The sequence below is a fragment of the Symphalangus syndactylus genome, chromosome 1 (genome assembly GCF_028878055.3).
Source record: "Symphalangus syndactylus isolate Jambi chromosome 1, NHGRI_mSymSyn1-v2.1_pri, whole genome shotgun sequence".
NCBI classification, from domain to species: domain Eukaryota; kingdom Metazoa; phylum Chordata; class Mammalia; order Primates; family Hylobatidae; genus Symphalangus; species Symphalangus syndactylus.
In genome coordinates, this window is record NC_072423.2 from 129,016,752 (window position 1) to 129,043,021 (window position 26,270).

The 26,270-nt window shown below is 43.0% G+C and overlaps 2 protein-coding genes across 4 annotated transcripts in view; one reads left to right on the plus strand and one right to left on the minus strand.

Annotated features, from left to right (window-relative positions):
* Positions 1-3,782: 3,782 nt before the first annotated feature.
* ZNF860 (zinc finger protein 860) lies at positions 3,783-13,728 on the minus strand. Its single transcript, XM_055284739.2, is given in 3 exon segments — positions 3,783-5,056; positions 5,225-5,581; positions 11,776-13,728. Coding segments are annotated over 3 exon segments (2,196 nt in total). The 5' UTR covers positions 13,348-13,728; the 3' UTR covers positions 3,783-4,789.
* A 6,120-nt stretch (positions 13,729-19,848) lies between these two features.
* The window catches only part of OSBPL10 (oxysterol binding protein like 10), a 346,584-nt gene continuing 340,162 nt past the window's right edge, over positions 19,849-26,270 (plus strand). For 2 of the 3 annotated variants that reach the window (XM_055284770.2, XM_055284773.2), the window contains exon 1: positions 19,853-20,586. In XM_055284770.2, the coding sequence (XP_055140745.1) occupies positions 20,306-20,586 (281 nt within the window). In that variant the 5' untranslated portion in view covers positions 19,853-20,305. Of the gene's footprint in view, positions 20,587-26,270 lie in introns of all 3 variants that reach the window. The other variant, XM_055284763.2, reaches the window with a different exon arrangement.

Sequence of the window (26,270 nt, forward strand, 5' to 3'; positions counted from 1 at the left end):
GGGGTGTTGTGGGAAGTCAGGGACCCCGAACGGAGGGACCGGCTGGAGCCTCAGCAGAGGAACATAAATTGTGAAGATTTCATGGACATTTATCACTTCCCTAATAATACTTTCATAATTTCTTACACCTGTCTTTATTTTAATCTCTTAATCCTGTTATCTTCATAAGCTGAGGATGTACATCACCTCAGAACTACTGTGATGATTGCGTTAACTGTACGAATTGATTGTAAAACATGTGTGTTTGAACAATATGAAATTGGTGCACCTTGAAAAAGAACAGAATAACAGCGATTTTAGGGAACAAGGGAAGACAACCATAAGGTCTGACTGCCTGCAGGGTTGGGCAAAAAGAGCCATATTTTTCTTCTTGCAGAGAGCCTATAAACTAAACGGACATGCAAATAGGGAAGATATCGCTGAATTCTTTTCCTAGCAAGGAATATTAAGACCCTAGGGAAAGAATTGCATTCCTGGGGGCAGGTCTATAAACGGCTGCTCTGCAGATGTCTGTCCTATGCGGTTGAGATAAGGACTGAGATACGCCCTGGTCTCCTGCAGTACTCTCAGGCTTACCAGGATTGGGAAACCCCAGGCTGGTAAATTTGAGGTCAGACCGGTTCTCTGCTCTCGAACTCTGTTTTATGTTAAGATGTTTATCAAGACAATATGTGCACTGCGGAACATAGACCCTTATCAGGAGTTCTGATTTTGTCCTTGCTCCGTTTCCCCAGAAGCATATGATCTTTACTGCTTTTTGCCCCTTAAAGCATGTGACCTACTCCCTATTCATACACCCCCTCCCCTTTTGAAATCCTTAATAAAAACTTGCTGGTTTTGCAGCTCAGGTGGGCATCATGGTCCTACCAATATGTGATGTCACCCCCGGCAGCCCAGCTGTAAAATTCCTCTCTTTGTACTCTTTCTCTTTATTTCTCAGACCAGCCGACACTTAGGGAAAATAGAAAGAACCTATGCTGAAATATTGAGGGTGAGTTCCCCTGACACTGGGGTACTTGTTTTATGGCCTTTCAGGAGACTCAATCTTAAGACACATGAATATCTAGACTGTTTCTTCCTTCAGCAGTAACATATCTGGTGTTTGTAGTACACTTTCAATTTATAAAGAATTTTCTGATTTGGTTTCTCATTTAATCAAATACTCACACTACTGTCACTTGAAGAAGGTGTATAGAAAAGACATCTAAACACCTAACCAAAAGATCTTAGAAATATCACTGAAAATTTTCAGCAGGCATGCAGGTAGGCTGGCAGACCATCCATCCATCCATCCATCCATCCATCCATCCATCCATCCGTCCATCCTTTTTTTCCCTGACATAGGGAACTCATCCTCTAACATGAAGGCGCACAGGACATTTGACCTCATATATCTTTTTCTTTTTTAAAAATTTGTTTTAGAAGTTCACATTTAATAAATTTCACTATTTTTGGTGGACAGTCTATGAGTTTCTATGAGTGCCTGGAGCTCTTGTAACCACTGCTGCAAGTAAGTTATAGGACAGTTCCATCACTCCACCCACCTTCAAATACATTTCTGTCTAGCTACCTCTTTCTAGTCAAACACTTGCTCCACTCTTAACTCTTGGCAATCACTAATCTCATCTGTGTTCCTATAGTTTTGCCTTTTTCAGAATGTCATTATCAAGGAGGTCATATAGTGTGTGGTTGAGTCTGGCTTCTTTCACTGAACATAATGCATGTGAGATTCACTTGCAATATTGCATGTAACAATAGTTTACTTTCATTTAATGCTGAGTAGTCATTTATTGTATACATGTACCATAGTTTGTTTACATTTTTAATTCATTCCCCAGTTGAGGGATCTTTGGGTTGTTTCCAGGTTTTGATGATTATGAATAAGGCATCAATAAACATTCACATACAAGTTTTTTTTTTTTGTACAAACATAGGTTTTCATTGTATTTGTATAAATATCTAGAAGTGGAATAACTAGATCATATTGTAAGTGTATGTTTAACTTTAAAAGAAACTGTCAAACTGTTTTCCAAAGTGACTGTATTATTTTGCACTCTCACCAGCAATGTGTAAGAGTTCCAGCTACTCTGCATCCTCACCAGCACTTGGTATCCTCAGTTTTGGGTGTGTGTGTGTGTGTGTGTGTGTGTGTGTGTGTGTATGTGTATGTAGTCATGTTAATAGGTATATAGTAGTATGTCACTGTAGTTTTACTTGTATTTCCCTAATGACTAGTAATGTTGAACATCTCTTGATGTGCTTTTTCGGACATCTGTATATCTTCTTTGGTGAAGTGAATGCTCACATTTTTTGTGATTAAAAAAGGTTTTCTTGGCCGGGCATGGTAGCTTACGCCTGTAATCCCAGCACTTTGGGAGGCTGAGGTGGGTGGATCACCTGAGGTCAGGAGTTTGAAACCAGCCTGACCAACATGGAGAAACCCTGTCTCTACTAAAAATACAAAATTAGCCGGGCATGGTGGTGCATGCCTGTAATCCCAGCTACTGGGAGGCTGAAGCAGGAGAAGCGCTTGAACCTGGGAGGCAGAGGTTGTGGTGGGCTGAGATTGTGCCATTGCACTCCAGCCTGGGCAACAAGAGTGAACTCCGTCTCAAAAAAAGAAAATAAATAAATAAAATAAAATAAAATAAGGTTTTCTTACTTCTGCATTTTGAGAGTTCTTTGAATATGCGGGAAACAAGTCCTTTGTCAAACATATGATTTGCAAATATTTTCCCCAGTCTTTGGCTCACCTTTCATTTCCTTACCCGTATCTTTTGTAGAGTAAATATTTTCAGAATTTGTTTATTTTTTAGAGACAGGGTCTTGCTCTATTGCCTGGGCTGGAGTGCAGTGGCATGATCACAGCTCACTGCAGCTTTGAACTTCTGTGTTCAAGTGATACTCCTGCCTCAGCCTCTTGAGTAACTAGGACTACAGTCATGTGCCATCCACACCCAGCTAATTTTTTATTTAAAAAACTTTCTGGACAGATGTTATCTTGCTATGTAGCCCAAGCTGGTCTTGAAATCCCAGCCTCAAGTGATGTTCCTGCCTTGGCCTCCCAAAGTGCTGGGATTACAGGCATGAGTCACCATGCCTGGAGGAGGTTTATTTGTTTATTTTTTGCATATAGATGTCCAGTTCCATCACTTGTTGAAAAGATCATCCAGGTGTGCTCAATGTAATCACAAGGGTCCTTATGAAAAATGCAGGAGAGTCAGAGTCAGAGAAGGAGATGCAATGACAGAACCAGAGATTGGAGTGATGTCCTTGCTCAAAGGGGCCAATAACCAGGAACCAAGGAATGTGGGCAGCCTCTAGATGCTGGAAAAGGCAAGGAATAGATTCTCCCCTAGAGCCTCCAGAATCAACATAGCTCTACTGATACCTTGATTTTACCATGTAAGACCCATTTTTGGGCTTCTGACTGCCAGAACTGTAAAATAATCAAGTTGTATTGTTTTATAATAACCACTATGTTTATGGTAATATTTTACAGTAGCGATAGGAAACCAATACAAAAAGCTGCATTGAATTGCCTTTGCACTTCTGTCAAAATCAACTAACTATATTCATATGAAACTATTTCTAGATTCTTTATTCTGTTCCATATTTCTATGTGTCCATACTTTTTGCCTACACCACACCGACATATCTTTTTTTTTTTTTTTGAGATGGAGTCTCGCTCTGTTGCCTAGGTTGGAGTGCAGTGGTGCGATCCTGGCTCACTGCAACCTCTGCCTCCCAGGTTCAAGTGATTCTTCTGCCTCAGCCTCCCCAGTAGCTGGGACTACAGGTGCGTGCCACTATGCCTGGCTAATTTTTGTATTTTTTGTAGAGGTGGGGTTTTGCCATGTTGACCAGGCAGGTCTCGAACTCCTAACCTCAAGTGATCCACCCAAAGTGCTGGGATTACAGGCATGAGCCACTGTGCCTGGCATTTTTTTTTTTTTAGCTTGTCTTGAATTCTCTTATTTTCACTGCTTCATATCTTCAGGATATGAAAAGTTGGTCAGTGGTAGTGAGAAAGATCCCAGAGCATAAGGATCAAAAAATGGCAGGTTTCAGGGTAGATATCTTATTAGTTATCTATTTTTTTCAGAAAGAAATAAGTAAAATTATATTTGTTTGTAGATGACATGATCTGCTATGTAGAAAATCACAGAGTCAACTAAAATACTACTGAAACTAATAAACACAGTGTATTTGCAGAATACAATATCAGCACCAAAAATTAAATTTCCACACATTAACAATAAACAATTTTAAAAGAAAATTAAGAAAACACTTCCATTTGCTAGAGAACTTACAGTAAGAAATATTTAGGAATAAACGTAAAAAGGTGAGAAATTTGTACCTTGAAATCTACAAACATTGATCAAAATGATTACAAACATATATAAACAGAAATATGACCCATATTGATGGAATGATTAATATTGTTAAATGATTATATAACCCAATGTGATTTAGATTCAACACAATACCCATAAAAATCCCTATCAGAAACAAAAAACAGGCTAGGAAAAGTGGCTCATGTCTGTTGGCCAGGCTGGTCTCAAACTCCTGACCTCAAGTGATCTATCCGTCTTGACCTCCCAAAGTGCTGGGATTACAGGCGTAAGCCACCCTGCCCAGCCCAATCCTCTTAACGTAAACACTTTAATGTCAATTAATGCTTGAACTCAATGTCAAGTCAACTCAAACTCAAGTCAATGCTGAATTGACTCTAATGTCAATTAATGCTTGATGGTTTGCTATACTCATTGCATTTGGAACAATTATCTCAAGAATGAATTTTGTGATGTTTTGCAAGGAGTGACCTCTAACTGAAGACCTTGCCATGCTAATGACATTTGTAAGATTTCTGTCCAGTATGGACTCTCTGATGTCTAATGAGATGTGAATGTGAAGTAAAGGCTTTGCCACAATCATCACACTTGTGATGTTTCTCTCCCATATGAATTATCCTATGTTTTGCATAAAATGAAGCTTGACTGAAGGCCTCGTCAAAATCATCACATTTGTAAGGTTTCTTTCCAGTATGAGTTTGCTGATGAACTGCAAGCTTTGAACGATGTCTAAAAAATTTGCCACATTTATTACACTTGTAAGATCTCTCTTCATTATGGATTCTTCAATGATTTGCAATGGTTGTAGTGTTACTGAAGACTTTGTGACAATTATAACATTAGTAAAGTTTCCCTATACCATGGATTGCTTGATGGTGAATAAGTGTTGACTGCCCACTAAAGGCTTTGCCACACTCATTACACTTGTAAGGTTTCTCTCCAGTGTGAATTCTAGTATGTTGTGCCAGGTGTGAATCACTCCGAAAAGCCTTGTCACAAACCTTACATTTGTAAGGTTTCTCTCCAGTATGAATTCTCTTATGTGTTTCAAGGTGTGATTTGCGACTGAAAACTTTGTCACATTCTTCATATTTGTAAGGTTTCTCTCCAGTATGAAGTCTATGATGATGTGCAAGGGTTGCCTGTTGATTAAAAACATTGCCACATTCATTACACTTATAAGGTTTCTCTCCAGTATGAAGTCTATGATGACGTGCAAGGGTTGCCTGTTGATTAAAAATCTTTTTTTTTTTTTTTTTGGTTTTTTTTTTTTTTTTATTATACTTTAGGGTTTTAGGGTACATGTGCACAATGTGCAGGTTTGTTACATATGTATCCATGTGCCATGTTGATTTCCTGCACCCATTAACTCGTCATTTAGCATTAGGTGTATCTCCTAATGCTGTCCCTCCCCCCTCCCCCCACCCCACAACAGTCCCCGGAGTGTGATGTTCCCCTTCCTGTGTCCATGAGTTCTCATTGTTCAATTCCCACCTATGAGTGAGAACATGCAGTGTTTGGTTTTTTGTCCTTGCGATAGTTTACTGAGAATGATGTTTTCCAGTTTCATCCATGTCCCTACAAAGGACACGAACTCAGCATTTTTTATGGCTGCATAGTATTCCATGGTATATATGTGCCACATTTTCTTAATCCAGTCTATCATTGTTGGACATTTGGGTTGGTTCCAACTCTTTGCTATTGTGAATAGTGCCGCAATAAACATACGTGTGCATGTGTCTTTATAGCAGCATGATTTAAAGTCCTTTGGGTATATACCCAGTAATGGGATGGCTGGGTCAAATGGTATTTCTAGTTCTAGATCCCTGAGGAATCGCCACACTGACTTCCACAATGGTTGAACTAGTTTACAGTCCCACCAACAGTGTAAAAGTGTTCCTATTTCTCCACATCCTCTCCAGCACCTGTTGTTTCCTGATTTTTTAATGATGGCCATTCTAACTGGTGTGAGATGGTATCTCACTGTGGTTTTGATTTGCATTTCTCTGATGGCCAGTGATGTGAGCATTTCTTCATGTGTTTTTTGGCTGCATAAATGTCTTCTTTTGAGAAGTGTCTGTTCATGTCCTCTGCCCACTTTTTGATGGGGTTGTTTGTTTTTTTCTTGTAAATTTGTTTGAGTTCATTGTAGATTCTGGATATTAGCCCTTTGTCAGATGAGTAGGTTGCAAAAATTTTCTCCCATTCTGTAGGTTGCCTGTTCACTCTGATGGTAGTTTCTTTTGCTGTGCAGAAGCTCTTTAGTTTAATGAGATCCCATTTGTCGATTTTGGCTTTTGTTGCCATTGCTTTTGGTGTCTTAGACATGAAGTCCTTGCCCATGCCTATGTCCTGAATGGTATTGCCTAGGTTTTCTTGTAGGATTTTAATGGTTTTAGGTCTAACATATAAGTCTTTAATCCATCTTGAATTAATTTTTGTATAAGATGTAAGGAAGGGATCCAGTTTCAGCTTTCTACATATGGCTAGCCAGTTTTCCCAGCACCATTTATTAAATAGGGAATCCTTTGCCCATTTCTTGTTTTTGTCAGGTTTGTCAAAGATCAGATAGTTGTAGATATGCGGCATCATTTCTGAGGGCTCTGTTTTGTTCCATTGATCTATGTCTCTGTTGTGGTACCACTACCATGCTGTTTTGGTTACTGTAGCCTTGTAGTATAGTTTAAAGTCAGGTAGCGTGATGCCTCCAGCTTTGTTCTTTTGGCTTAGGATTGACTTGGCGATGCAGGCTCTTTTTTGGTTCCATATGAACTTTCAAGTAGTTTTTTCCAATTCTGTGAAGAAAGTCATTGGTAGCTTGATGGGGATGGCATTGAATCTATAAATTACCTTGGGCAGTATGGCCATTTTCACGATATTGATTCTTCCAACCCATGAACACGGAATGTTCTTCCATTTGTTTGTATCCTCTTTTATTTCATTGAGCAGTGGTTTGTAGTTCTCCTTGAAGAGGTCCTTCACATCCCTTGTAAGTTGGATTCCTAGGTATTTTATTCTTTTTGAAGCAATTGTGAATGGGAGTTCACTCATGATTTGGCTCTCTGTTTGTCTGTTATTGGTGTACAAGAATGCTTGTGATTTTTGTACATTAATTTTGTATCCTGAGACTTTGCTGAAGTTGCTAATCAGCTTAAGGAGATTATGGGCTGAGACAATGGGGTTTCCTAGATATACAATCATGTCATCTGCAAACAGGGACAATTTGACCTCCTCTTTTCCTAATTGAATACCCTTTATTTCCTTCTCCTGCCTGATTGCTCTGGCCAGAACTTCCAGCACTATGTTGAATAGGAGCGGTGACAGAGGGCATCCCTGTCTTGTGCCAGTTTTCAGAGGGAATGCTTCCAGTTTTTGCCCATTCAGTATGATATTGGCTGTGGGTTTGTTGTAGATAGCTCTTATTATTTTGAGATATGTCCCATCAATACCTAATTTATTGAGAGTTTTTAGCATGAAGGGTTGTTGAATTTTGTCAAAGGCCTTTTCTGCATCTATTGAGATAATCATGTGGTTTTTGTCTTTGGTTCTGTTTATATGCTGGATTACATTTATTGATTTGTGTATGTTGAACCAGCCTTGCATCCCAGGGATGAAGCCCACTTGATCATGGTGGATAAGCTTTTTGATGTGCTGCTGGATTCGGTTTGCCAGTATTTTATTGAGGATTTTTGCATCAATGTTCATCAAGGATATTGGTCTGAAATTCTCTTTTTTGGTTATGTCTCTGCCAGGTTTTGGTATCAGGATGATGCTGGCTTCGTAAAATGTGTTAGGGAGGATTCCCTGTTTTTCTATCGATTGGAATAGTTTCAGAAGGAATGGTACCAGTTCCTCCTTGTACCTCTGGTAGAATTCAGCTGTGAATCCATCAGGTCCTGGACTCTTTTTGGTTGGTAAGCTATTGATTATTGCCACAATTTCAGAACCTGTTATTGGTCTATTCAGAGATTCAACTTCTTCCTGGTTTAGTCTTGGGAGGGTGTATTTGTCAAGGAATTTATACATTTCTTCTAGATTTTCTAGTTTATTTGCATAGAGGTGTTTGTAGTATTCTCTGATGGTAGATTGTATTTCTGTGGGATCGGTGGTGATATCCCCTTTTTCGTTTTTTATTGCATCTATTTGATTCTTCTCTCTTTTCTTCTTTATTAGTCTTGCTAGCGGTCCATCAATTTTGTTGATCGTTTCAAAAAACCAGCTCCTGGATTCATTAATTTTTTGAAGGGTTTTTTGTGTCTCTATTTCCTTCAGTTCTGCTCTGATTTTAGTTATTTCTAGCCTTCTGCTAGCTTTTGAATGTGTTTGCTCTTGCTTTTCTAGTTCTTTTAATTGTGATGTTAAGGTGTCAATTTTGGATCTTTCCTGCTTTCTCTTGTGGGCATTTAGTGCTATAAATTTCCCTCTACACACTGCTTTGAACGTGTCCCAGAGATTCTGGTATGTTGTGTCTTTGTTCTCGTTGGTTTCAAAGAACATCTTTATTTCTGCCTTCATTTCATTATGTACCCAATAGTCATTCAGGAGCAGGTTGTTCAGTTTCCATGTAGTTGAGTGGTTTTGAGTGAGTTTCTTAATCCTGAGTTCTAGTTTGATTGCACTGTGGTCTGAGAGACAGTTTGTTATAATTTCTGTTCTTTTACATTTGCTGAGGAGAGCTTTACTTCCAACTATGTGGTCAATTTTGGAATAGGTGTGGTGTGGTGCTGAAAAAAATGTATATTCTGTTGACTTGGGGTGGAGAGTTCTGTAGATGTCTATTAGGTCCACTTTATGTAGAGCTGAGTTCAATTCCTGGATATCCTTGTTAACTTTCTGTCTCGCTGATCTGTCTAATGTTGACAATGGGGTGTTGAAATCTCCCATTATTATTCTGTGGGAGTTTAAGTCCCTTTGTAGGTCACTGAGGACTTGCTTTATGAATCTGGGTGCTCCTGTGTTGGGTGCATATATATTTAGGATAGTTAGCTCTTCTTGTTGAATTGATCCCTTTACCATTATGTAATGGCCTTCTTTGTCTCTTTTGATCTTTGTTGGTTTAAAGTCTATTTTATCGGAGACTAGGATTGCAACCCCTGCCTTTTTTTGTTTTCCAGTTGCTTGATAGATCTTCCTCCATCCCTTTATCTTGAGTCTATGTGTGTCTCTGCATGTGAGATGGGTTTCCTGAATACAGCACACTGATGGGTCCTGACTCCTTATCCAGTTTGCCAGTCTGTGTCTTTTGATTGGAGCATTTAGCCCATTTACATTTAACGTTAATATTGTTATGTGTGAATCTGATCCTGTCATCATGATGTTAGTTGGTTATTTTGCTCGTTAGTTGCTATAGTTTCTTCGTAGCCTCCATGGTCTTTACAATTTGGCATGTTTTTGCAGTGGCTGGTACCGGTTGTTCCTTTCCATGTTTAGTGCTTCCTTCAGGAGCTCTTTTAGGGCAGGCCTGGTGGTGACAAAATCACTCAGCGTTTGCTTCTCTGTAAAGTATTTTATTTCTCCTTCACTTATGAAGCTTAGTTTGGCGGGATAGGAAATTCTGGGTTGAAAATTCTTTTCTTTAAGAATGTTGAATATCAGCCCCCACTCTCTTCTGGCTTGTAGAGTTTCTGCTGAGAGATCAGCTGTTATTCTGATGGGCTTCCCTTTGTGGGTAACCCGACCTTTCTCTCTGGCTGCCCTTAACATTTTTTCCTTCATTTCAACTTTGGTGAATCTGACAATTATGTGTCTTGGAGTTGCTCTTCTCGAGGAGTATCTTTGTGGCGTTCTCTGTATTTCCTGAATCTGAATGCTGGCCTGCCTTGCTAGATTGGGGAAGTTCTCCTGGATAATATCTTGCAGAGTGTTTTCCAACTTGGTTGCATTCTCCCCATCATTTTCAGGTACACCGATCAGACGTAGGTTTGGTCTTTTCACATAGTCCCAAATGTCTTGGAGGCTTTGTTCATTTCTTTTTATTCTTTTTTCTCTAAACTTCCCTTCTCTCTTCATTTCATTCATTTCATCTTCCATCAGCAATACCCTTTCTTCCAGTTGATCGCATCTGCTACTGAGGCTTCTGCAATCTTTGCGTAGCTCTCGAAACTTGGCTTTCAGCTCCATCAGCTCCTTTAAGCCCTTCTCTCCATTGGTTATTCTAGTTATCCATTCTTCTAATATTTTTTCAATGTTTTTAACTTCTTTGCTATTGTTTTGAATTTCCTCTTGTAGCTCAGAGTAGTTTGATCATCTGAAGCCTTCTTCTCTCAACTCATCAAAGTCATCCTCCATCCAGCTTTGTTCCGTTGCTGGTGAGGAACTGTGTTCCTTTGGAGGAGCAGAGGTGCTCTGTTTTTTGGAGTTTCCAGTTTTTTTGCTCTGTTTTTTCCCCATCTTTGTGGTTTTATCTACTTTTTGTCTTTGATGATGGTGATGTACAGATGGGTTTTTGGTGTGGATGTCCTTTCTGTTTGTTAGTTTTCCTTCTACCAGACAGGACCCTCAGCTGCAGGTCTGTTGGAGTTTACTAGAGGTCCACTCCAGACCCTGTTTGGCTGGGTGTCAGCAGCGGTGGCTGCAGAACAGCGGATTTTCGTGAGACCACAAATTCAGCTGTCTGATAGTTCCTCTGAAAGTTTTGACTCAGAGGAGTACCCGGTTGAATGACGTGTCAGTCTGTCCCTACTGGGGGGGTGCCTCCCAGTTAGGCTGCTCAGGGGTGAGGGACCCACTTTAGGAGGCAGTCTGTCCGTTCTCAGATCTCCAGCTGCGTGTGGGAGAACCACTACTCTCTTCAAAGCTGTCAGTCAGACAGGGACATTTAAGTCTGTGGAGGTTCTTGCTGAGTTTTTGTTTGTCTGTGCCCTGTCCCCAGAGGTGGAGCCTACAGAGGCAGGCAGGCCTCCTTGAGCTGTGGTGGGCTCCACCCAGTTCGAGCTTCCTGGCTGCTTTGTTTACCTAAGCAAGCCTGGGCAATGGCGGGCACCCCTCCCCCAGCCTCGCTGCCGCCTTGCAGCTTGATCTCAGACTGCTGTGCTAGCAATCAGCGAGACTCCGTGGGCATAGGACCCTCCGAGCCAGGTGCGGGACACAATCTCCTAGTGTGCCGTTTTCCAGGCCCGTTGGAAAAGCGCAGTATTAGGATGGGACTGACCCGATATTCCAGGTGTCGTCTGTTTCCCCTTTCTTTGACTAGGAAAGGGAACTCCCTGACCCCTTGCGCTTCCCGAGTGAGGCAATGCCTCGCCCTGCTTCGGCTCGCGCACAGTGCGCTTCACCGACTGTCCTGCACCCACTGTTAGTCACTCCCTAGTGAGATGAAACCGGTACCTCAAGCAGAAATGCAGAAATCACCCGTCTTCTGTGTCGCTGGGGCTGGGAGCTGGAGACCGGAGCTGTTCCTATTTGGCCATCTTGGCTCCACCCCCAATAATCGATTAAAAATCTTGCCACATTCATTACACTTGTAAGGTTTCTCTCCAGTATGAATTGCCTTATGAATTACAAGGGCTGAATTGTGATGGAAGGTCTTGCCACACTCATTACACTTGTAACGTTTCTCTCCAGTATGAAGTCTATGATGGCATACAAGGGATGACGTCTGACTGAAGGTCTTGCCACACTCATTACACTTGTAAGGTTTCTCTCCAGTATGAGTTCGCCAATGAACTACGAGATATGAATGACGTCTAAAAAATTTGCCACATTTATTACACTTGTAAGATCTCTCTTCATTATGGATTCTCCAATGACTTGCAATGGTTGTAGCATTACTGAAGACTTTGTGACAATCATTACATTTATAAAGTTTCCCTATACCATGGATTGCTTGATGGTGAGTAAGTGTTGACTGCCCACTAAAGGCTTTGCCACACTCATTACACTTGTAAGGTTTCTCTCCAGTGTGAATTCTAGTGTGTTGTGCCAGGTGTGAATCACGCCTGAAAGCCTTGTCACAAACCTTACATTTGTATAGTTTCTCTCCAGTATGAATTCTCCTATGTCTTTCAAGATTTGATTTGCGACTAAAAACTTTGTCACATTCTTCACATTTGTAAGGTTTCTCTCCAGTATGAAGTCTATGATGACTTGCAAGGTTTGATTGTTGATTAAAAACCTTGCCACATTCATTACACTTGTAAGGTTTCTCACCAGTGTGACATCTATGATGGCATGAAAGGTATCACTTCTGATTAAAGACCTTGCCACATACATCACATTTATATTGTTTCCCTCCTAAATAGATTATCTGATGTTTCCTTAAGAGTGAGCTACAATTAAAGGCTTTGCCACTCTCATTACATTGGAAAGATTTTTCTCTCATGTGCACTTCCTGTTTTTGTGTGAGTAATGACAAATGGAGGAAATTATTTTCATAGTTATTAGAAATATGGATTTTGGGCCTAGAAGAAATTCTTTGGGATGTTGGAACCGAGGAAGCATTGTTGATAGACTTCTCAACTTGATTACCAATTTTCCCTTCAGTCTGAAATATATGGAGTTCAGGAAGATGCGAATGAAAGCTTAATCCAAGCTGATCTTTAATAGGCTTGTTTCCAGGATGCCTTCGATCATATCCGTCTGTGCTACCAGTTAACTTTTTGATTTTTGTCATGGTTGCTTCATGGCTATTTCTTTCATCTTCTTGCCACTGAAACTCAAAGTCGTGAATATCTTTCCCAATTTTCTGGAAGCAAGAATCTCCAATGTGATGACTTTCATGTCTTTCTAGTGTCCCTGTGTCCATTTCTGTATTGCCTTGCCCTGTTGACGAGAACTTCTTCAGCATGCATTTGGAAGAGATATCCACAGAATGCAGGTTCCTGTAGTTCTCCAACATCACGGCCCTGTATAAAGCCCTCTGCGCAGGGTCCAGGCATTTCCACTCCTCCAAAGAGAATTCTATAGCCACATCCCTAAAAGTCAAGTGTCCCTGAGGAAGAGCCATGCTTGGCTCCTTTTCTTTCCTCTTCTGAGCTGCTTCCTCACGTAACATGAGTCTTTAGAAATCAATAGCGCTGCAGTGTGACCTTCACTGAGGTGATCTGCTTCTGGCTCTGTATTAGTTATCTGTTGCCGAGAAACAAATTATCACAAACTTCGTGGCTTAAGGCAACAAACACTGATTGTCTCACAGTCGCTGTGGGTCGGGGTCTGGAGGCACGTCAGCTGGGTGTTCCTGGCTCAGTGTCTCTCACGGGTTGTAGTCAAGCTGTGGGTCATGGCTGCAGTCATCTCAAGGCTTGACTGGTGACAACCCACTTCCAAGGTCATTCACATAGCTGTCAGCAGGTCTCAGAAAATCTGCTTATAAGGTGACTGACACAGGGGCTGGCACACCTTCATGACTCCTGCCTGGGCTGTATGGACAGCCAGAGTATCCTTATGTCCTGGCAGCTGGCTTTCCTAGAGTGACTGATGATAGAGAGAGAGAAAGACAGGGGGAGAGAGAAAGAGAGAGAGAGCGAGAGTGAGCACTCCCCTGTTTATAAGCTGATCTTGGACATGATATACCACGACTTCTGCCATATTGTATTCATTAGAAGTGAGTCACTAAATTCATCCCACACTCAGGGGAGGAATTAAGCTTCACCTCTAAAGGAGAGGAATCTATAGGCATAGCTTTGAAATCACTACAGTCTATCCTCTGGCCACAAATTTTTTTATATTCCTCCCACATGTAGAACACACTCATCCTACTCATCAATGGCCCCCAGTGTCTCATCCCATTACTGCACTAGCTTCAAGTCCACAATCTCACCATCTAAGTCAGGTCTAGGTAGGAGAGGCTCCTCAGGTTAGTAAGTTTAGCTCCATAAGTGCCGTTCCTCTGATCTGTGAAACTAAAGAGACTGGTTACCTGCCCCTTCACACTCAAAACACAATGGTGAAGCAGACACAGGATAATTGCTCCAGATATTCTTGTTCAAAGAGGCAGAAACAGGAGGTGCAAATGGGTCAGTGGTCCAAGGCAATTTTGAAAGCCAGTCGGGCAAATGTTGCAATTTCCGTGATTAGGTCTCAAGGTCTGGGAATACTTCTCTGGGGTTCTTGGCTTCCCTCTCTGAACCCTTGGTTTTGCCCTCTTAATCATCCTTCCCTTATCACAAAAGGCAACATGTGTTTGCTCCATTTTCCTAACCCAAGTTTATAAATATTTTTTCCTATGTTTTCCCCTGAAAATCTAATGGTTTTACATTTCACATTTTGGTTTGTGATCCATTTGGAGGTGACTTTTGCATAAAGTGTGAAGTATAGGTCTTTCAATTTTTTGCTTATAAATGTCCCAGTCTTCTAGCACTGTTAGTTGAAATGTGGCAAAGTGACATTATACCAGTTCCCAGACTAGGCTTCAGGAAGTCCTTCCTGCGTCCTCTCTTTGGAACCCTCCCCATGCCATGAGAACAAGCCTGGGCTGGCCTGCTAGAGGATGAGAGACCCTGTGGATTGGAGAGCCCAGCTCAAACATGGGCAGCCTAGTCCATCCAGCCAATGGTCCGACATGTTAGATCTAGCCAGAACCAGCATAGTAAACATTGGTTCAGACTTTCTGGGGGTTAATTCTGTAGTACATGAGCCGCATTTGTCAGTGTATGCAGCCTGACCCAGTCATTGGATCTTATTCTAAGGAAATAATTAAACTAATGTAAAAGGATATTTAAAGAACATTTCTCACAATAGCAAAAGCTTGAAATATGAGTGTTCATCAGTAGTGGAATGATTAAATTAGGGTGCATATAGACAGTGAAATACTCTGAAACTGTTACAAATGATGATATAGCTCTAAAGGAAATTGTCTATACTATATTCTTCAGTGAACAAGGTAAATTAGAAAGTATTATGTGTTTTATAGTATGAACCTGTTTTTGAATAAAATGATATACAACTATGTCTCTACATAGAAGAGTTTCTGGACGAAGGGAAGGAGATGTGTATGTGTGTGTGTGTGTGTGTATACACATATATATAGACATACATATATAAAAGTATATATATATATACACATATATATTTATAAATTATTAGCAGTGGTTTAGAAATAATTTTTTAGTTTCTTTTTTCTTTTTGAGACAGGGTCTTGCTGTGTCACCCAGGCTGAAGTACAGTGGCACAATCATAGCTCACTGCAGCCTCAAATTTCTGGGCTCAAGCAATCCTCCTGGCTCAGCCTCCCGAGTAGCTGGGACTACAGGTGCATGTGCCACTGTGGCTGGCTTATTTAAAAAATTTTTTTGGAGATGGAGTCTCTCCAGGTTGCCCAGGCTGGTCTGGAACTCCTGGGCAATCCTCCCATCTCAGCCTCCCGCAGTGCTGGGATTATATGCATGAGCCACTGCACCTGGCCTTCAGTTTTTACTTTATAATTTTGTGTGCAACTCTTTGAAAGTGAGCATCTATTTAATAAAATAACAAAATAGGCCAGGCGCGGTGGCTCACGCCTATAATCCCAGCACTTTGGGAGGCTGAGGCGGGCAGATCACGAGGTCAGGAGATCGAGACCATCCTGGCTAACACAGTGAAACCCTGTCTCTACTAAAAATACAAAAAATTAGCCAGGCGTGGTGGCCGGGGCCTGTAGTCCCAGCTACTTGGGAGGCTGAGGCAGGAGAATGGTGTGAAAATACCAGTCCACCCACCCTCCTGGACAGTGAACTCGGGAGGTGAAGCTTGCAGTGAGCCAGGATTGCGCCACTGTACTCCAGCCTGGGCGACAGAGCGAGACTTCGTCTCAAAAAAAAAAAAAAAGACATTATTTCCATTTTGGAAAAAGATCAATATTTATATATATAGTCGTATGGCAAAATCGCATATAACCCTTGTAGCTATTTAATTTCCTTGGATGTAACTCTCAGGGTAATCTTTTTTTTTTTTTTTTTTTTTTCTGAAAAAGAGTCTTGCTCTGTTGCCCAGGCTGAAGTGCAGTGGCACAATCTCGGCTCACTGCAAGCTCTGCCTCCCAGGTTCACGTCATTCTCCTGCCTCAGCCTCCCAAGTAGCTGGGACTACAGGTGCCCGCCACCACACCCAGCTAATTTTTGTATTTTTAGTAGAGACAGGGTTGTACCATGTTGGCCAGGCTGGTCTTGAACTCCTGACCTCAAGTGATCCACCCACCTTGGCCTCCCAAAGTGCTGGGATTACAAGCATGAGCCACCGCACCCGGCCTAGCCAATATTTTTAATCATACTGAAAGTGGCTTTGCAAAATTATGACAGTAAAAAAAATCTGACATAGCTGATTCCATCTTGCTTCTAACCTGTAAGCTGTCCTCGTTCATTCCTGGGCACAGGCCACAGCTAACTTTGGGAGGAGTTTAGTTCATAGTCTAACCCTAAAGCAAGGATTGTAATATCCCTTTCCAAAACTATTCCCTCCTCGTTTGAACACCAAATTACCTTTGTAAAACTAATGAAAGGCCACAAGATTAAGAGAGGCCTGAACTTTGCTAAGATGAAGGCATAGTTAAATGATAACCTGCCATTTTTCCAGAGGTCACAAGATTTCTAACCTCCGCATCACTCCTATAGATAACACCACTATTGTAAAACTGAAGATTTGTGTTTGAGGTATTTTTCATACCCTGCATTCTGATGGACCAGTTGCCACCACCCAGTCTGGTAAACTGGCTCATCAGTTCCTGTGGCCCTTACTCAGGAACTGATTCAGTGCAAGAAGACAAACTTCGACTCTCTATAATTTCATCCCTGACCCAACCTATCAGCATTCCCCATTCCTTAGCCCTCTGCCCACCAAACTATCCTTAAAAAAAAAAACCTTAGATGGGCCCGGTACGGTGGCTCACGCCTGTAATCCCAGCACTTTGGGAGGCCGAGGTGGGTGGATCATGAGGTCAGGAGATTGAGACCATCCTGGTGAACACGGTGAAATCCCATCTGTACTAAAAATACAAAAAAATTAGCTGGGCATGGTGGCAGGTGCCTGTAGTCCTAGCTACTTGGGAGGCTGAGGCAGGAGAATGACGTGAACCTGGGAGGCGGAGCTTGCAGTGAGCTGAGATTGTGCCACTACACTCCAACCTGGGTGACAGAGCGAGACTCCAGTCTCAAAACAAAAACAAAAACAAAAAACCCTTAGGCTCTGAATTTTCAGGGAGATTGATCTGAGTAATAATACTCTCCTGTCCTCCAGCTTAGCTGGCCCTACAATTGTTAAACTCTTCCTCTATTGCAAAAACCTGCATTGGCTTTTCTGGGTAACAAGCAAGATGAACCTGTTGGGCATTACAGTATGTATTTCAAATACTTTTTGCCAATTTATTATGTATTTTTCAAATTGTTTTTCAAACATAAAGACTTTTTCTTCTCCAAACATAATTCTGCAGGTACCTTTTCCCTATTTGCTATACTAGTGTAGGTCAAGGAAAGCTTTCTGGAAGAAGTGACTTGTAATCCATAACTCCATGGGTGAGAAACACAAACCAGGTGAAGAGAGCAGGGAATAGTGTCGCCAGCAGGGGGAACAGCATCATCTCTTTCATGATTTAGCCTCTACTTTCAGCACATCTGCTCCACTCACCTCTTGCTACTGACTTGGACATTTTTGATCCCATACGGCTGGCTTGCTCCTGCCCCATCCTGGCCTTGACTATTCCTTTTAGCTTAGTTCCTTCCCCCCTTGAACTGTTCTATCTCAAGGGTCTAATTTTTTAGTCCAAGGTGAGAATTTGTTGTGCTAGCTCATCCAGTCATAGGTTGGCTGCATAAGGTGGAGTAATGGTGGCATAGGTTAGGTAATATGAAATAAAATGATGACACTTCTCTTTTAGCAGGAGCTTAAGGTGGCAGTCTCCAATAAAAGGCATGTTGTTTTGGTACATAATGCTGACATTTATAGTCCAGTATGCACCTACCTTCCCACCTTCAGTCTGTATGTCAATGCAGCACTCAATGAACACTCATATATGATCAGTAAGTTAGCTTAGACAAAGCTATGCTGTGGTAAAAAATAATGCTAAAATCTCAATGGCTTCAAACAAACATTTTGTGCATGTTACATGGCCAACACTAACTGGCTTAGGATCTGCTGTATTCCACGCCTTCTCACTCCAGGACGCAAGCTTAAGGAGGGTCCTTATCCAGGACATGCTGCTCTCCTGGGATAAGGAAAAGAGAAAGATGGTGGAACCATGTGACTGCTCTTAAAGCTTATGTTTGGAAGGGGCATTCATTACTTCTGTTCACATTCCATTGCTCAAAGCAATTCCATGGCCAAGCCTGAGGTCCATGTGGAGGAAGGATACTCCTTCCATAGGCAGCGGCAGTAAATATTTTGAACAAATGAACATTCTTGCATAGTTTATCACAGCCAGTATCATTTGTCCCATTTTGCAGTGAGAAAACTAGGGCTAAAAGAGGTAATTTGATCAAGGTCATAGGTTAGAATTAAGCTCTGAACGGCTTCAAAGTTGGTCCAGGCAAGCTCTTTTCAGATTTTTTGTTTTAACACTATGTAGGCACCTGGAATTGTAATGTACTCAGGGGTACAACCACTTCTCTTCAACTCCAGAAGCTTCTCCGTGCATCTCTAGAGCTAAACCACCCATGAAATCTTCCTGGAAGGATGTGAAGCTAGAAAGGGGTTGGGTTCGGGGAACTGTCCCTTTGAGAGCTGACTCTTCCATTTAGTAATTTTTTTCTAACTGTTGAAGTATTTATCTGCTTGATGAGTTTGTAGATCCTTTGGACGGAGATCACCTATCACTTTTTGGTGACGGAGATCACCTTTTGTTTTGTCTGTGTGTGTGTGAGAGAGAGAGTGAGTCTGAGTTCCTCAAAGCGTTTTTCTAGGTAATTTTTGATACTTCAGATTACAATGGATATCTATATTCACAAAAACTATTAGTGGGGTGGAAAGAGTATCTTTAGGTAGGAAGAGGGGCGCAGAAGTTACGTCCAACATAGAGAATCCTTCAATGTTTGTAAATATCTGTTAATTTCCCTTGCCTCCGGAGCAGTTTTCCGGGTTTCAGAGCCTCTGTTCCCAGGTGCACGTGCAGTGTGGTAACAATGGATAGGTTTTCACTTGCTAGGTTTATGCGTGCCATTCAGGGCAGGGGATTAGGGTTAGGCCAGTGAGTGACCTAGGACACTCAATTTAAGGAAGCACTCGCACAAACCTGAGAGTTCGCGCGCCTCACCCCAGCCCAGCCGTGTGTCTGTTAAGCATTTATCATAATCCTGCTGCATGAAAATGCCCGGCGAGCTTACCTGTGAGGATCACCTGCCACTCCCCTCCACCGCCAGACAACGCGGAGGGCTTGCCTGCGCTGTGACTTTGCTCCGCCGGTGATAATTTCCAGGTTACTGTGTAGGAGCGTTTGGCGTAGGATCGCGTGCGGAAGACCGAGAGAGGGAGTGTGCGTGTGAGCCTGTCAGGCCGGGCGGCTCCATATCCGGGTGGACCGGGTGGGTGGGGCTGCCCCTCCCTCCAGGTCCCGAGGTGGATAGGGGGTGGGGAGTGACGCGCAGAGATTCCCTTTCGCCCCTTCGCATCCAAGAGAGGGTGGCAGAAGGAATGCGTGGGTGACTCGGCGTGGATTTAGGGCGTGCCCACCCTGCAGATCGGCCTCCTAGAGTGTCCCGAGGGCCTGAGAGGCCGCAGGGACACGAAGGAAGAGAAGGAGGAACCCGAAGAGGGCTCGCCTAGCCGGCCACCCGCTCCGAACTTGCCCGGGAAACTAGTGCGGAGGGAGGGGCCGGGCCCTGGCCGCGGCGGGAGGAGGGGCGGCCGCAGCTGCATCCAGCCCCGTTGGCTTCCTTCCCAGCTCTCCTTCGCCTCCTCCTCCTCTTCCTCCTGTATGAGTCAGGCATTTCCCGGGGATTTGGAGCAGCCACGCGCGGCCCGGGCGCCCGGAGCTGTAGCAGCAGCAGCAGCAGCCGCCGTGCCGGGGCCGCCACCGCGGCGGGCACCCGCGTCCCGGGCGCGCACGGACCATGGAGAGGGCAGCCCAGGGCACAGACGGCGGCGGGGGTAGCAACAGCAGCAGCCGCAGCAGCAGCCGTGCTACCTCGGCGGGCTCCTCGCCCTCCTGCTCTCTGGCGGGCCGGGGGGTCTCCAGCCGGTCTGCGGCGGCCGGGCTCGGCGGCGGGGGCAGCCGCAGCAGCCCGGGCTCTGTGGCCGCTAGCCCGTCCGGGGGAGGCGGCCGCAGGAGGGAGCCGGCGCTCGAGGGCGTGCTCAGCAAATACACCAACCTCCTCCAGGGCTGGCAGAACAGGTAACGGCGCCAGCCGCCCGCGCCACCGTGCGCCGCTGTGTGTGTGTGTGTGCGTGTGTGTGTGTGTATGTGTGTCTGTGTATGTGTGTGCGCGCGCGCGATTGTGCCTTCAGCGAACCGGGTGATGCCTCCCAACGGTGCCCTTCCTGCGTCCCTGCTCCCGTCCAGGTGGGGTTCTCAGGATGGGGCGCGCCGTGGCTCCACCCCGGGACCGCACCGCAGTGGCGGGGAGGGAGGCGAGAGCCCTGGTTTTCTTCTGTGCTGGCACCTGCAGAGACTGGAGTGGCAGGAGGATCGTGCTGGTCTCCGTGCTCTGCTTGTCCGCGGTTTCCCGCACGCCTGAAGAATGACTGGGAAAGGGAGGCAGAACGGGCGTGCTTTGTGCCGTGGTGAAAAAGCGTTAGCACGTCTGCTCCGATTACAGTAATTCTCTAAATAACAGTTCATTTTAAAGTTTGGTGTTTCAGAACACCACCACCATCAACAAACAACCTGCCACTTGTCATCCTGGGTGACTGTGCATACTCCTGCCCCAGTTTGTGCCTTGCAGCCTCCGATGTCTGTAATGGAAGTTTTGTTTAAACACAGAAAGAGGCCGGGCGCGGTGGCTCACCTCTGTAATCCCAGTACTTTGGGAGGCCGAGGCGGGCAGATCACGAAGTCAGGAGTTCGAGACCAGCCTGGCCAACATGGTGAAACCCCGTCTCTACTAAAAATAAGAAAAATTAGCCGGGCGTGGCGGCGCGCGCCTGTAATTCCAGCTACTCCGGAGGCTGAGGCAGGAGAATCGCTTGAACCCCGGAGGCAGAGGTTGCAGTGAGCCGAGATCGCGCCATTGCAATCTAGCCGGGGCGACAGTGCGAGACTCCGACTCAAAAATAAAATAAAATAAAATAAAATAAAATAATAAAAAGAAAGAAAGAAAAAATACCCTCCCCCTTTTAATATTAATAGCAATTTACATTATTATCATTGTTTCCTCTTCAGGTCCCATTTGAAGTTTCCTGCTCACTTCCCCCTTACAGTTGAGAAGCCTAGTTATGGACACGTGGAAGGATGGGGCTGTCGAGGAAAGGGGCTCAGGAGGCACTTGGAATGGTGGTAGTGTGTGTGATCTGCCATCGTGAGGAAGACAAGAACAGATGTGGCACTACTGTTTACTTTTTTTTTTTCAATTTGTTTTTCAAAAACAAGCCAGAGGGAAATACAAGTGTCAGTGCGAGGAGAACAATGCTTTTTGGAGAGGTGGTTGGTGGGATATTTTGTCCTGCCTATTTAACAGTCTCCAGATCTTAATAGACTTGGGGCTCTTAAGGATGTTTGTGAGATTTGAATTATACCCTGGAAAGTTGCTTATCTCTGCTGCATGGACTATGTCACTTGGTTATCTCTTCCTGTAGATTGTTTGGAAATGTTCAGATTTGCTTCCATCTGAAACATATCAGCCTGTTATTTGCACGAAACTCAACTTGGAGGAAGAGGACTTTTGAAGTATGGAAACTGAGTTGTTTCTATATTGATGTTCTACATATAGGACTTTCTGAGTCACCTGGGCTTCCTGGGAGATGTGTTACTATGTTAGTGGAAGTTGCACTTAACTTTTGAATCCTTTTATTTCTCAAAATAGTCCTAGTGTCTGCTGTTGCCTCTCCCTTTCCCCTTTCAATTCGTGAAGGCTGAAAAAGAATAGGTAGAATGTGTAGGTAGGGGGAGATATGAGATGACTAAATCTGATTTCAGTTTTTGGTAATTATGTCTTGTTAATGGCAACTCAAGGTGCCTTGTCAGTAACAGCATTTTGTTGCTGTGTTGGGCAATCACTTTTAATGCTTTTTCTTCAAGTAGCTTATGAGGCCAACAAAGCTTTTACCCTGGATTACAGTTATTTTATTATTTACTTGCTGGGGAACAATATTTTACCTTGCAGTCTGTATTAAAGGATTTGTTATTTAGAGTGGATTTAGGAGGCATTGGAGTAACATTCTTTTGCGTTATTTTAAACCCATTGTGGTATTTAGATTGGAGGCAAGGTTGAGAAGAAGCACATTTAATGCCAATAATAATACCTATGTGATTGCAGGCTACCTAGGTGAAATGTGGTGTTATGTACACTCCTGAGCATGCTTAAGTGATGTCTCATCTTTATTGAGTTTGTTTACTGCAATTTATAGCTGTCTGCCTATGTTTGTTCTTACCATAGTAGATTCACCATTTTCCAAGTCTACCACTGACTACATAAGCATTGTCTGTAATTGTTAACATCTCAGTGTCAGGGTTTCTATTTCTCACATTGTGTTCTTTGAACGATGGCTGACGGTCCATTAGTGGTTTGGAGATTTACGATGACTCTGTGATTGCAAAATTCTCCCTTCTCTAGGGGTCTTATGAAGGGACAGCTGGATTAGTGAACAGGAAGAGAGAAGAGGATAAAAATAGAAACTTTGAAAATGTATTCATTTGTTCAATTAATTTATCTATTCAGAGACTGTTTTATTGAGCACCTACTATGTGGCAGGAACTGTTCTAGGAGCTGGAGCGACCACCCTTCCCTGGTCCAGGGAAATGCCTTAGTACAAATAGTTAGCCAACTGATTCATGCTGCCTTTCTTTCTGGGCCTCATAGCATCTTCCTTTGGCAGTTCTTTTCAAAGTGCCCACAGTTAATGACAAATCTATAGCAACCAAGTTCTTGGTTCATCCTCTCAGGCTGCTGTGCAATTGTAATGCTCTTCACCAGCTCCCAGGACTTAATACCAATCACCCACTAACAGTTTGTACTCTGGTGTCCTCTTTCATGTTCTCAAGTTGCTGTAAAACTTATATTTTAACATTTGGCATCATATTCTGCCTTTATTTGTAGCCTCATCCTCATGCCCTTAGGAAGGCAGTTTGGGCCGGAACACAAAATAAATGACATAAAGAGAGGTCACAGAGAAGAACACTGTATGATGGGAACGTGCTCAACTCAGGAGAGTAAGTTCAGGACATTTGGCTCACACTCACTGGATGAGAATGTGAAATACTTAGAGTACGGGGAAAACATGCATTAAGGGCTTTCTGTCATTCATTATTATAGATATTTAAAGAAAATATTTCAGGCATAATAACATTGTATAGGTTTACAGGATGGCATTGAAGAGTAAATACATTGATACAAATGAACAACAATAAAAAATCCAGAAAGTGGCAAGTGCTATGAAGGTTAAAAAAAGGTGATGAGATAAAGGCAAGTATTTGCAGGAATAATTTTAAGTGTGGGTCTAGTGTCTTTACTGCTATTCACATTTTCACTTAGAGTACTCTCTTATTACCCATCTTATCACTCATACAGAGTGAACCATGGGGAGAGTAAACCTCAAGAACTTGGGGAGGCAGATGACATAGCACCTAGTTGGCCAGGATTAGAATTTCAGACTGGGTTCTGGTGGCCCAGAAGGATTTTAGGAAGGAAAGTGACACTTATTACGTCACTCTGGCTGCTGTGTACAGATGAGATTTTCAAGGGGCCAAAGCATGAAGCAGGGAGACCAGTTAGGAGCCCATCTGAGTGGTCCAGGAAAGAGATGCTGGCGGCCTGGGCTGGGGGTTGGCAGAGAATTGGAGAGAAGGGATAGATCTGGTGTGGGGTGGATGGAAATTGCTGATGAATTTGATGTGGAGGTGAGAGAGGGGCAAGAATAACTCTTGATTTGTGGGCCTGAGAGGCTGGGAGGTTGAGACGTCCTTTGTGGAGATGAGGATCACAGGAGGGGAATGTGTTTGTGTTTGTGGGGAGAGTGAGGCTTGGCCAGGAGTTCTGTTTGGACTGTGTTCAGTTTGAGTTGCTTACCCCTAGTAAGAAACTGGCTGTATGAACTTTCATTTGCCCTAAGTCAAACTTTACTCTCCAACTAAAATGGAACTATTTTGGAGTTGCTCATAACATCAAGTATTTGAGGAAATAATTTCTAATTGGATCTAGAAATTGTTATATAAATATCTAAGGGTTGCCATTGCCATTCACTTATTTGGAGAAAAGAAGACACTGCAAACGTGGAACCAACCTTCAATTCTTTTTTTGGTGATAGGCGGGGTTGTAAGAACTCAATAAAATGCTGAAGGACAACAGATCTTGACTAGGATTAAGGAAGACAAGGCTGGGTGCATTGGCTCACATCTGTAATCCCAGCACTTTGGGAGGCTGAGGTGGGAGGATTGCTTGAGCCCAGGAGTTCCAGACCAGCCTGGGAACCATGGTGAAACCCTGTCTCCGCAAAATAAAAACACAAAAATTAGCCAGTGGTGGTGGCTTAGGCCTGTAGTCACTGCTGCTCAGGGGTCTGAGGTGGGAGGATTGCTTGAGCACAAGAGGTGAAGGCTGCAGTGAGCTATGATCACACCATTGGACTCCAGCCTGAGGAACAGAGCAAGACTCTGTCTCTAAAGTAGACATTTATTTGGGGAGGAAGAGTAGTGTGAACTTTGGATTCAAATCTTGACATCAACACTTAGCACACGTGTGACCGTGGGCTAGCTCTTTAATTGCACTGGGCTTCTGTTTTTCTCTTCTGCTAAATGTGGGAAATGATGTTACTCTTTTCATTAGTTCAATGTGAAGATTAAATGAGATTATCGGTGTATAAGGGACTGAGAATAGTACATAGCAAGATACCAAGAAGTGGTAGCTATTATTAGATCTTCAATTTGTCTGTTTTTAAGTAGGCACTTTCTGGTCCATAAAATTCTTGGTTTTTATTCTGAGTGCTGTGGTTACCCAGGGACCACATTAACATAATTATCATAGAGTTCTTTGGGGAGAAGATGATTACTTCATTTTGAAGGGATCCTTTTAAAACTTGGCACCAAACATTTACAGCTCCCCTTCCCAGCCTCTAAATCCTGTCTTCCTTTCCTGTTTTATTTCTCTCCATATACCTTGCTATTATCTGACATGCTTTATATTTTACTTGTTTTGGTCTCTCCACACTAGAGTATAAGCTCCCTGAGGACAGATAATTTTGCTTTGTTGCCGCTGTATCTCCAGTGTTGAGAACAGGGTCTGGTATATAGTAAGGGTAGAGTAAGTATTGTCAAATGGATAAAAAAATGAATAAATGTCAGAGAGGGAAACCAGGGCTTAGTTCTATTTGAGCCAGTGTTAGCTATTATTAATATCAGAAGTCTTGGTTCTGTATCTGCTCATCATCTTGTCCTTGTGTTGCTGTGTTTATCATCTGTCCTGCTTTCTGCAAACAGTCTTTGGTTCTGGGTCAGGGAGTATGACTCTTGTTGTGACATGCCCATCCTGATTTAGGGGCCACCACAACTCACCCATTGGGGGCCATTAGTGACCAAATATCCAGGGCTTGCTTTTGACTGTATCTGGATTAACAACATATGTTGAGCATTTAGTGTTTAGCCCCCAGCATTTTGGGGCCACTTACCCCAAATTAAAGCATCACTGGGGTATATATGAATTTTTAAAGCCACCTTGAAGGAAAATAAGTGTTTTTTTGAGTATCCCAATAATTTTAGAGGGAATTGGTGATACCAGGGATGAAAATCACTGCTCCGGGTTTTGTATTCTTGTCTGCGTGTACATAGGAAATATCTGCATATCTTCCTGTCTAGTCTGCCAGAGTGTTTTGAGGCTGCGTGCTAAAATCCTTTAGGGACACTAGATAGTTTCATTGATAGTAATAATA